The sequence below is a fragment of the Rhinopithecus bieti genome, unplaced genomic scaffold (assembly GCF_001698545.2).
Source record: "Rhinopithecus bieti isolate Rb0 unplaced genomic scaffold, ASM169854v2 scaffold_39998, whole genome shotgun sequence".
NCBI lineage: Eukaryota > Metazoa > Chordata > Mammalia > Primates > Cercopithecidae > Rhinopithecus > Rhinopithecus bieti.
This window is the reverse complement of record NW_016816687.1, coordinates 1079585-1091867: the sequence shown is the minus strand read 5'-3', so window position 1 is coordinate 1091867 and position 12283 is coordinate 1079585. Positions and strand designations below refer to the sequence as shown.

Below are 12283 nucleotides of genomic sequence, written 5' to 3'. Positions count from 1 at the left end.
AAAAAAATTAGCCTAGTGTGGTGGTACACACCTGTGGAGGCTGCAGCAGGAGGATAGCTTGAGCCCAGAAGGTTGAGGCTGCGGTGAGCTGTGATCATACCACTGAACTCCAGGTTGGACAACAGAGCAAGACCCCACCTCAAAATGAATAAATATAAAAATTTTATCTATTTATTTATTTATTGAGACAGAGTCTCCCTCTGTCACCCAGGCTGAAGTGCAGTGGCATGATCTCGGCTCACTGCAACCTCCGTCCCCCTGGTTCAAGCGATTCTCCTGCCTCAGCCTCCCAAGTAGCTGGGACTACAGGTGCACGCCACCACGCCCAGCTCATTTTCTTTTCTTTTTGTTAAGAGACAAGGTCTCACTCTGTCACTCAGCCTGGAGTGCAACGGCGCAATCTCGGCTCACTGCAGCCTGGAACTTCTGGGCTCAGGGGATTCTCCAGCCTCAGCCTCCCGAGTAGCTGGGATTACAGATGTGCACCACCACACGTGGCTAATTTTTGTATTGTTAGTAGAGACAAGGTTTAACCATGTTGGCCAGGCCGGCCTCAAACTCCTGATCTCAAACGATTTGCCCGCTTCAGCCTCCCAAAGTGCTGTGATTACAGACTTGAGCCACTGCGCCTAAAAAGTTTTTTTTTTTAATAATACATATGTATTTTGCATTCTGTCCCCATTTGTTTTAGTGTAATTTTTTTTTCTCCCAAGTCTTTTCATGAAACTGTCCTTCCAGGAATAAGCACCACATTGACACAGTGACTTGCCACAGCTTCAGCAACCTTATTAGAGCAGCTTAGCCTTAGTCCATCTGATCCCAAATCCCGCTCTGCCAGGGCTTTGGGAGGCTGGAGTGAGGACTGTCCCATCCCCTGCTGAGGTGGCTGCCAGACCGGCAGGACATATGCTCCCAGCCTCTGGATGGAGGAAGGCGGGCCTTGGAGTTGGTATCAGCCCTAAAGGCTATGGAGGGCCTGCAAACCCCACCACAGACACACACCAGTCCTCCCACAACTGACGGTATGAGCTGTCATTAACCTCAAGTCACTCTCATGACAGTCAAGGCCATTCCACGTCACTCCTGACCCAGAATTTCATCACCCTCGTCAAGGGGTCACAAACTAAACTGAAGACCTGAGGGACTTGTTCACCTGGCTCTCAGGGTGTTACTCTTCCCTCTCTGAAACGAGTCCCCAAAACTTAAAAATTCAACCATCGGCCAGGCACAGTGGGTCATGCCTGTAATCCAAGCACTTTGGGAGGCTGAGGTCAGGAGTTTGAGGTCAGCCTGGCCAACATGGCAAAACCTCATCTCTACTAAAAATACACAAATTAGCCGAGCATGATGGTGCGTGCTTATAGTCCCAGCTACTTAGGAGGCTAAGGCAGGAGAATCACATGAACCCGGGAGGCGGAGATTGCAGTGAGCCGAGATCGCGCCACTGCACTCCAGCCTGGGTGACAGAGCAAGACTCTGTCTCAAAAAGAAAAAAAAAAAAAAAAAATTCAACAATCAGATTAAAACATATATATATATATTCCTAACTTCTCCCGGAAAAAAAAAAAATAAGAAGATACAGCAACTCTGGCCCTACCCTCCATGAGGCAAACTGCAGTTTTGCCTTCACCACAGTCCCCACCATTCCCTATTGTCTCATAGCCAGAATCCAGTCCCATTCACTCATTTCAAGCCCACCTGAACCCTGTAAACCTCGGAGCAGGTCACTTCTGATCTAGCCCAAAAACTCTCAGCACAACAGAGGAACCTGAAGCCCAGACAGGTTAAATGACTTGCTTTGTTCAAAGAACTAGTTAACTAAAACTAGTTAAAACCAGGCAACCTGTTTTTTCTTTCTTTCTTTTTTTTGGATGGAGACTCGCTCTGTTGCCAGGCTGGAGTGCAGTGGCGCAATCTCGGTTCACTGCAACCTCCACCTCCCAGGTTCAAACGATTCTCCTGCCTCTAGCCTCCCAAGTAGCTGGGATTACGGGCACGTGCCACCACACCCGGTTAATTTTTTTATTTTTAGTAGAGACAGGGGTTTCACCATGTTGGCCAGGATGGTCTCGATCTCTTGACCTTGTGATCCGCCTGCCTCGGCCTCCCAAAATGCTGGGATTACAGATGTGAGCCACCACGCCTGGCCCTGCTTTAAATTTCACAAAGACTGCCTCAATTTCACATAAACTTCGTCACGTTTCTACCCTAGCTTTCCTCAAGGGAAGGAAGCTGGGAGAAGATAGAATATTGTCTCTGGTTGGCCTAAATGAAAAAGTACGGCCAGGCATGGTGGCTCACGCCTGTAATTCCAGCACTTTGGGAGGCCGAGGCAGGTGGATCACCTGAGGTCAGGAGTTCAAGACCAGGCTGGTCAACACTGTGAAACCCCGTCTTACTGAAAACACAAAATCTAGCCAGGCATGGAGGCACATGCCTATAATCCCAGCTACTCAGGAGGCTGAGGCACAAGAATCGCTTGAACCCAGGAGGTGGAGGTTGCACAGTGAGCTGGTATCTCGACACTGCACTCCATCCTGGGAGACAGAATGAGACTCTGTCTCAAAAACACAAACAAACAAACAAACAAAACCTGAAAAAAAGTGCATTTGAAATATTTGATGGCTTCCTAACACAACTCCAGGAGGCTCATGGACTCCCGGCTCGAATGGATCAGAGAAGGGAAGACTTTGAAGGATCACAAAATCTGGTTTTTCAAGTGCCTGCCTAGCTACAATACCCTCCGACAGCCCTCAGGTAAGGACTCAGCAACCCTGTTTCCATTCCTGCATTTCTGGGGACATTTCCAAACATCCCCCACCCCATTCCAACAGTTCTACCTTCCTTTAGGTTCTACCTTCCTTTAGGTGCTGCGGTAGGACACCTGGGAACCAGAAGACAAACAGAAGGAAAGCAGAGCCTAATTTACAACTGAAACCACCCATGGCCTGCGGGGACAGCCACGTAATGGGTCGCCCAGGGATACTGAGGGGCCAGAGCAGAGCCTGGCAAAATGCCCTATTTGTTTTCGGGAAACTGTTGGTGCTTGTTGAGTCACATTAATAAATACCTTCAGGGTTTCCTCTGACAACATTCTCCAGCAAGAGGCACTTTGAACCTTTAGGCCACTGTGAGAATCATTAACAACCCCCACCCCTACCCCTGCCAACCAAACCACTGCCAGTTTAACAATGAGCTTGAGCCAGGCTCGGGCCTCAGAAAGGGTGACTGCTAGTGTCGTTAAAAGAGAATAAGGCACACAAAATTGCCCTAGTTCCTGCCTGAGAAACTCCCAAGTTCCCTGCTCACAGGGGCCTCTCCGACCACCCTTTGTCTCTAAGGTTGGTCACCCTGGGCCAACCTCTATGACATTCAGAGTTCATTATTCCCTAGAAAACATCCCTTCCCTAGGTGATCTGATTTGTTTACTTGCCTATAAAGGTGTCCTCCCATCCCCCAACAAGAGAAATCACAAAAGCAGGGCCTCGCCTGATCTTCATGCACCTCAACTGTGCCTGCCACTTAACAGGTGGTTCAGTAGCCAGGCACAGGGGCTCACTACTGAAATCCCAGCACTTTGAGAAGCCGAGGCAGGAGGATCACTTGAGGCCAAGAGTTTGAGACCAGCCTGGGCAACATGGTGAAACCCTGTCTCTACTAAAAATTTAAAAAATTCAATTAGCCGGGTGTGCTGGCATGTGCCTATAGTATCAGCTATTTGGGAGGCTGAGGCAGGAGAATCACTTGAACCTGGGAGGCAGAGATTGCAGTGAGCCAAGATTGCACCACTGCACTCCAGCCTGGGCAACAAGAGTGAAACTCCGTCTCAAAAAAAAAAAAAAGAAGAAGAAGGTGCTCAATGAATCTATGAATAGATAAATCAATTGTTGTCCACTCCTAGGAAAGTCACACAGCATCCAGGCTACCCATCTGCCCCCTCAGTCACAGAGCAGGCCTGTCCAAGGGTCAACCAGAACCCTAGGCCACAAAACACACCACAGCCTTCCCAGCACATGGCATGGAGTCCCAAAATCAGGGGGCCTCTCCCACATTACACAGATGACATGAGTTCCTCTCTGATACGGGAGCGGACAATTCCCATGTCCAGACTTGTCTTGGGACGGGGACACGGCTTGACTTTTTAAAAGCCAAAATGCTACAGTATTTTTCCCAGACTCCTCCAGTAACAACCTCCTTTGCACTCAGTTGCAAAAGGAGCTGCAGAAGACGTTCCCAGACAAACTTCCCACCCAGGATCTCAAGTCCTCAGGTATTCCGTGAGTAACAAAAGCAACACAGGCCAGGCACAGTGGTTCATGTTTGTAATCCCAGCACTCTGGGAGACCAAGGCAAGAGGACCACTTGAGGACAGTAGTCCGAGAACAATCTTGACAACATAGCAAGTCCCTGTCTCTACAAATAATTTTTTTTTTTTTTTTTTTTTGAGACGGAGTCTCGCTCTTGTCGCCCAGGTGGAGTGAGTGGCCGGATCTCAGCTCACGCTGCAATGCTATCGCCTCCGGGTTCACCGCATCTCCTGGCTCAGCTCCCGAGTAGTTGGGACTACAGGCGGCGCCAGGTCGCACCGGCTAGTTTTTTGTATTTTAGTAGAGAACGGGTTTCACCATGTACAGGAGGTCTCGATCTCCTGACCTCGTGATCCGCCGTCTCGGCCTCCAAAGTGCGGATTACAGGCTGGAGCCACCGCGCCCGGCCAACAAATGATTTGATTTTTTTAAAAATCAGTCGGGCATTGGCTGGGCACAGTGGCTCACGCCTGTAATCCCAGCACTTTGGGAGGCCGAGCCAGGTGGATCACAAGGTCAGGAGTTCAAGACCAGCCTGGCCAAGACGGTGAAACCCGTCTCTACTAAAAATACAAAAATGAGCCAGGCACAGTAGCGGGCGCCTGTAATCCCAGCTACTCAGGAGGCTGAGGCAGGAGAATCGCTTGAACCTGGGAGGCAGAGGTTGCAGTGAGCCGAGATCCCGTCACTGCACTCTAGCCTGGGTGATAGAGCAAGACTTCATCTCAAAAATAAAAATAAAAATTAGTCGGGCATGGTGGTGTATGCCTGTGGGCCCAGCTACTCAGGAGGCTGTGTTAGGAGGACTGCTTGAGCCCAGGAGGTTGGGGCTACAGTGAGCTGTGATTGCACCACTGCATTCCAGCCTGGGCAATAAGCAAGACCCGTCTCAAAACAAAACTAAACCAAGCCCAACACAGGAGCAGCACTGCTTTCCCTGATGGAGTGGGTGGTTCAGGAGGGTTGCTTATATAACTCTTCTGGACCTCTGAAGTATTTCACAATAATAAATAAAAATAACTCATGCACTTGGTAGAAGAATATTCACACACTGACAGGAATAAAATGAAAACTGAGTCACCTCTACCCCTATCCCCAGTCTTGCCCCAAAGAACTGACTGCTAACAGCTTCTACCTTGGTCCTTTTGTGCATATACAAAAGCATATGTACAACATTCCTTTTTTTCTTTTGAGACAGAGTCTTGCTCTGTCGCCCAGGCTGGAGTACAGTGGCACAATCTTGACTCACTGCAATCTCCGCCTTGCAGGTTCAAGCAATTATCATGCCTCAGCCTCCCAAGTAGTGAGGATTATAGGCACACGCCACTACACCCAGCTAATTTTTGTATTTTTAGTAGAGATGGGGTTTCGCCGCATTGGCCAGGGTGGTCTCAATCCTTGGCCTCAAAGGATCCACGTGCCTCGGCTTCCTAAAGTTCTGGGATTACAGGCGTGAGCCACCATGCCTGTATATGTACAACATCCATTAAACATACACACACACTCAGGGTGTGCTGCCCTGAACTCTTCTTTTCCCCTCTTAACATCTCAGAGGTCTTTCCTAAGGAGTAAACACAGACCCATTCAGAAATGAACTGCCCCCAAGGTCATGATCAGAGCCCCTCCTCCTGCTTGACTGAGTGCTCAGGGGAATAGCCCACATGGAAGAGGTGATCACGCCATTCACTCAAGTCTGTGACCAGCGGCTGGGAGCCTCAGAGCCTTGTGGCTCTTTTGCAAACATTCTGTTTTTCCAAACAACCTCTACAGGAAGGCTCCAGGTTCCCCCAAGGCCTCCAACGACAAAGCTAACCCACTGGGAATACCCATGATCAATATCCTAGCAGACATTTTGGCACCCTCACCCCTGGAATCCCTGAAAGTCCCAGGAAGCTCCAAGGGACTTGCAGTTTCAAGCAGGCAGGCTGGACCCCATCTCTGCTGGGTTTTCAGGTTCTAGGTCCCCAAAGGCACTCCACGTCTCTTCCTGAGGCCCCAGGAGGCATCTGTTTCACTCACCTGGGCAGCAGGTGTGGTGCCCACCTCGACTACACATTATAAATGGTGGCATGAAGCCCAGGCGTGGTGGCTCATGCATGTAATCCCAACACTTTGGGAGGCCGAGGCAGGTGGATCACCTGAGGTCAGGAGTTCGAGACCAGCCTGACCAACATGGAGAAACCTCATCTCTACTAAAAATACACAGTTAGCTGGGCGTAGTGGCACATGCCTGTAATCCCAGCTACTCAGGAGGCTGAGGCAGGAGAATTGCTTGAACCCGGGAGGCAGAGGTAGCTGTGTGAGCCAAGATCGCACCAATGCACTCCAGCCTGGGCAACAAGAGCGAAACTCCATCTGAAGAGAGAAAAAAAAAAAAAGGTGGCATGGGGCCAGGCACAGTGGCTCACGCCTGTAATTCCAGCACTTTGGGAGGTGGAAGCAAATGGATCACTTGAGGCCAGGAGTTTGAGACCAGACTGGCCAACATAGCAAAACATCATCTCTCCTAAAAAGACAAAAAATTAGCCAGGCATGGTGGTGCACACCTGTGGTCCCAGCTACTCGGGAGGCTGAGGCAGGAGAATCGCTTGAACCCAGGACGCACAGGTTGCAGTGAGCCAAGATCGTGCCACTGCACTCCAGCCTGGGTGACAGAGCAAGACTGTCTCCAAACAAACAAAAAAAAGGAAGGTAGCACGGGGGTAACGAGTCACCAGTAGAACTCGGAAGGAAAAAGAAACTCTGCACTCTTTGTAAACAGAAGGCAGCTGGCACTTTGTCTTTTGCTGCATTTCGTTGCCTGGAGAGGGTTTATAGAGGTCTAGACACAGATAAGGCTTCCCCAAGTTCTCTGCTGGATATGTAACTGTTTTACCACCACAGCATACTAATGAGTGCCCTAGAGCACGGGGGTGTACTGAGCCCTCTCATTAATAAGGTGGACACTGGCAATAGAAATGTCCCCTCTCCCTCCTTTCTGCTTTTCTTTCCTTTATATATTCAATAAACATTTACCAAGCAGATTCTGCACCAGGCATAGTGTCAGGCAGTGGAGAAAATAGGCAAGTCCCAGAGAAAGCCAGAAAACAAACCTCAAGACAAAAATTGGGCTTCCCATCAAGATGGCTGACTGAATTGAAGCCAAATGCCACACCATCTGCATCTATCTCCCACCCACCCAATTCCCACACACACAAACAGGCAGGGTAAAATACCTGTTTTGAACATAATCAAGTTATAGGCAAGAAAGGGACAGTTCCAGATGCCAGAAATGAGGAGGAAACCCAAAGCTGAAACCAAGAGCCTGGCCTGGGAGTTTAGGGAACAGATGGCTAGGACTCAGGAGAGGCAGGGAAGCCAGAAGACACCTACTTCAGAAGGTTTTCCGCTCCGGTCCTCATCCGCACAGCTTTCAGGATCTGCTGATTCAAAGCAGCTCTTTGGTTCTGCAATTTACTCCGGCCGGTTTGTGCAAGGGGATTACAGCCCTGAGGAAAAATAAGAGATGCCCCTTCAGAGGTCGGCCACTCTAAAAATGATGACAGGGTTTAATATAATGGAAAACGTTTAACTTCAAAAATAATCTTTTCTGAAAACAAAGCATCTATGTAGAAAATATTGAAAAGTATAAAGAAAAGTCGCTCATAACACAATTGCAAAACAGCCACTGTGAATTGATCTTTCCTTCTCATCTATTTTATTTATTTAATTTATTTTAGAGACAAGGTCTCAGCTAGGCACTGTGGTTCACGCCTGTAATCCCACATCTTTGGAAGGCCAAGGCGGGTGGATCACCTGAAGTCAGCAGTTCGAGACCAGCCTGGCCAACATGGTGAAACCCTGTTTCTACTAAAAATACAAAAAATTAGCCAGGTGTGGTGGTGGGCGCCTGTAATCCCAGCTACTCAGGAGGCTGAGGCATGAGAATCGCTTGAACCTCGGTGGTGAAGGCTGCGGTGAGCCGAGATTGCTCCACTGCACTCCAGCCTCAGCAACCAAAGTGAGACACTGTCTCAAAAATTAATTAATTAATTAATTAAAGACATATCTCTGGGGCAGAGTTATAAGATCAAACCTCTTTAGGGCTACCCATGGACCAGCCCAATCATCATTCAGGACAGAAAGGCACACACACCCTTGTGACTGCTTTCCCCCTCACTGTTACTGAGTATCTACAATTTTTTTTTTTTTTTGAGATGGAGTCCCACTCTGCCACCTAGGATGCAGTACAGTGGTGCAATCTTGGCTCACTGCAATCTCCAACTCCTGGGTTCAAGTGATTTTCATGCCTCAGCTTCCCAAGTAGCTGGGACTACAAGTGCATGTCACCATGTCCAGGCAATTTTTCTATTTTTAGTAGACACAGGGTTTTGCCATGTTGCCCAGCCTGGTCTTGAACTTCTGACTTCAAGTGATCCACCTGCCTCAGCCTCCCAAAGGGCTGGGATGGCAGGCGTGAGCCACTGCACCTGACCTACTTTTTTGTTTAATAACAGCTTTATGGAGATATAATCCACATACCATACATTTTCCCCTTTTAAAATAAACAATTTATTGTTTTTAGTATATTCAGGAGTTACAGAACCATCAACGCTATCTGATTTTTTTTTTTCTTTTTTTTTTTGAGATGGTGTCTTGTTCTGTCACCCAGGCTGCAGTGCAGTGGCACGATCTCAGCTCACTGCAACCTCTGCCTCCCAGGTTCAAGTGATTCTCCTGCCTCAGCCTCCCAAGTAGCTGGGATTACAGGTGCCCACCACCACACCCAGCTAATTTTTGTATTTTTTGTAGAGATGGGGTTTCGCCATGTTGGCCAGGCTGGTCCTGAACTCCTGACCTCAAGTGATCCGCCTACCTCAGCCTCCCAAAGTGCTGGGATTACAGGCATGAGCCACCACACCTACCAACCACTATCTGATTTTAGAACATTTTCATCACCCTAAAAAGAAAGCAAGTAGCCATTAGCATTACTCCCCATTTCCTTTTCCCCTTAACCCCACCCCTAGGCAACCCCAAATCTACTTTCTATCTTTATAGGTTTGCTTATTCAAGATTATTTCATATAAACGGAATCATAATATGTGGCCTTTGCATCTGGCTTCTTTCACTTGCCATGATGTTCTCAAGGTTTAACCAGGTTGTACAATGTATCAGAACTTCGTCTCTTTTTGTCCCCAAATAAGATTTCATTATGTAGATACACCACACTTGTGTACTTTATCCATTCATCATACGATGGGCATGGAGAGTGTTTTCACTTTTTGACTATTATGAATAAGGCTGTTTATGTGCGTACAAGGTTTTATATGGACACACGCTTTTCTCTTAAATGTAGAAATAAAAGTTCTAGATCAGATGGGATTTTTTTGTTTTGTTTTATTTTGTTTTGTTTTTTTGAGACAGAGACTTGCTCTGTCGTCCAGGCTTGAGTGCAGTGGCCCGATCTCGGCTCATTTCAACCTCTGTCTCCCGGGTTCGAAGGATTCTCCTGCTTCAGCCTCCCATGTAGCTGGGATTACAGGTGCACACCACCATGACCAGCTAATTTTTGTATTTTTAGTAGAGAGGGGGGTTTCACCATGTTGGCCAGGCTGGTCTCAAACTCCTGACCTCAAGTGATCCGCCCGCCTTGGCTTCCCAAAGTGCTGGCGTGAGCCACTGTGCCCAGTCTAGATCATATGATTTATTCTATGTTAATGATTTGAGGAACTATCAGACTCTTCGAAGTGGTTATACAATTTTACAATCCAACTAACAGCATGAGAGTTCCAATCCATCTACATCTCGCCAATACAGGTGGTGGTCTGTCTTTTTTATTACAGCTATCTTATGTGTGTGTTGCCTCGCACTGTGGTTTTGAATTGTGTCTCCCTGACAGTTAATGGTGTTGAATATCTTTTCATGAACTTATCGGCCAACTGTATATCTTCTTCAAAGAAATATCAATTCAGATCCTTTGCACATCTTTTGTTTGTTTTGAAACAGGGTCTCAGTCTGTCACTCAGACTGGACTGCTGCAGTGGTGTGATCTCGGCTCACTGCAACCTTCACCTCCTGGGTTCAAGTGATTCTCCTGCCTCAGCCTCCTGAGCAGCTGGGACTCCAGGTGCATGCCACCACGCCCGGCTAATTGTTGTATTTTTTGGTAGAGACGGGGTTTCACCATTTTTTGCCAGGCTGGTCTTGAACTCCTGATCTCAATTGATCTGCTTACCTTGGCCCCCCAAAGTGCTGGTCTTACAGGCGTGAGCCACCACGCCCGGCCCTCCTTTGCCCAGTTTTAAACTGGGTTGTCTTTTTATCTGTCTAGTTGAAAGTTATGATTTTTAATCTCTGCCAAGTTGACATGCAAAATAGCTCATTCTTCTAATGTGTATGTTTATTACAACAGTGAATGTAAAGGTTTTTCCATATAATCTTAACACTTTAATTTATTTTTCAACAAATTGTCTGTCTGTGTTCTCGACCATTGTGCCCTGGGGTATTTGGATTACAACGTTTCATGCTAAAAGTTTAAGATCGGAATAAAAGCTGCATTTTAACTTAATGGTATTCTTCCCACCCTAGACAGGTAGAAGCCCCAGGACCTGAGTTAGGACCACATTCCTCTTTGACGCTTATCTCTAGGCCCTGCCCACTGCGGTTACTCCCTAGGAGCGGTGTGGCAGGCAGTATTATGTGGTGAAGAGACTGCCCTTTCTCTCTTGATGAGTCACATCTCAGGCCTGCACACACCTGGCCTCCCTGACCTCTGCCCAAGCCACACCCATGGCCTGGACCCCAGGGAGGGAGATGTGAGTTATCTATAGCGGAAACCTCCTCAGGAATCCCAGTATTCTCCTTCCAGAAAGATTTCTCATTCTTGGCCAGAATGGTCATGGCAGCTCACGCCTGTAATCCCAAGCACTTTGAGAGGCTGAGGCCAGAGGATCACTCGAGGCCAGGAGTTTCAGGCTGCGGTGCGCTACGATTGCGCCACTGCACTCCAGCCTGGATAACAGAGTGAGACTGTCTCTACAAAGAATAATAAAAATGTTAAAATAATAATAAAAATAAAAGACTTCTCATTCTCATTTCCCAGCAGGTCACCACCACCTGTCCCCGACATAGCCCCACAACCTAATTTTCCCTATCTTGCAAGGACGCATTCCCCCAATTTAAATTGCACAGATATTCAGAATCCGAGTTGGCTTCTGTTGTCGGGCTGGAGAGCAGTGGTGCGATCTCAGCTCACTACAGCCTCTGCCTCCTGGGTTCAAGTGATTATCTTCCCTCATCCTGCTGAGCAGCTGGAATTACAGGCACCTGCCACCACGCCCAGCTAGTTTTTCTATTTTTAGTAGAGACGGGGTTTCACCATGTTGGCCAGGCTGCTCTTGAACTCCTGACCTCAGGTGATCCACCCGCCTCGGCTTCCCAAAGTGCTGGGATTACAGGCGTGAGCCATGGCACCCAGCCCTGGAATGGATTTTAAAATTAATATCGTTTAAAGCATTAAATGGTTTCCAATTTTGTCTTTTTTCAGATTTAAGATTAAAATATCTTTGGCCGGGTGTGGTAGCTCATGCCTGTAATCCCAACACTTTGGGAGGCCAAGGTGGGCGGATGACCTAAGGCCAGGAGTTTGAGAACAGCCCGGCCAACATGGCGAAACCCCGTCTCTACTAAAAATACAAAAAACTTAGCCAGGCATGGTGGCACGCACCTGTAATCCCAGCTACTGGAGAGGCTGAGGTGGCAGAATTGCTTAAACCCGAGAGGCGGAGGTTGCAGTGAGCCAAGATCGTGCCACTGCACTGCACTCCAGCCTGGGCAACAGAGCAAGACTCTGTCTCAAAAAAAAAAAAAAAAAAAAAAGAAAAGAAAACTTTAATGTTACACTATTATAATTTAATATTAAAGAACTAAAATAACTGTTCGGCCGGGCGCGGTGGCTCAAGCCTGTAATCCCAGCACTTTGGGAGGCCGAGACGGGC

The 12283-nt window shown here is 47.9% G+C and overlaps 1 protein-coding gene across 1 annotated transcript in view; it reads right to left on the bottom strand.

The window, feature by feature from the left end:
• Positions 1 to 12283, bottom strand: part of RHPN2 (rhophilin Rho GTPase binding protein 2) — a 90488-nt gene that overhangs the window by 61248 nt on the left and 16957 nt on the right. Inside the window, exon 2 of the mRNA XM_017855043.1 lies at positions 7680 to 7795. Within this exon, the coding sequence (XP_017710532.1) occupies positions 7680 to 7795 (116 nt within the window). The remainder of the gene's footprint in view (positions 1 to 7679; positions 7796 to 12283) is intronic.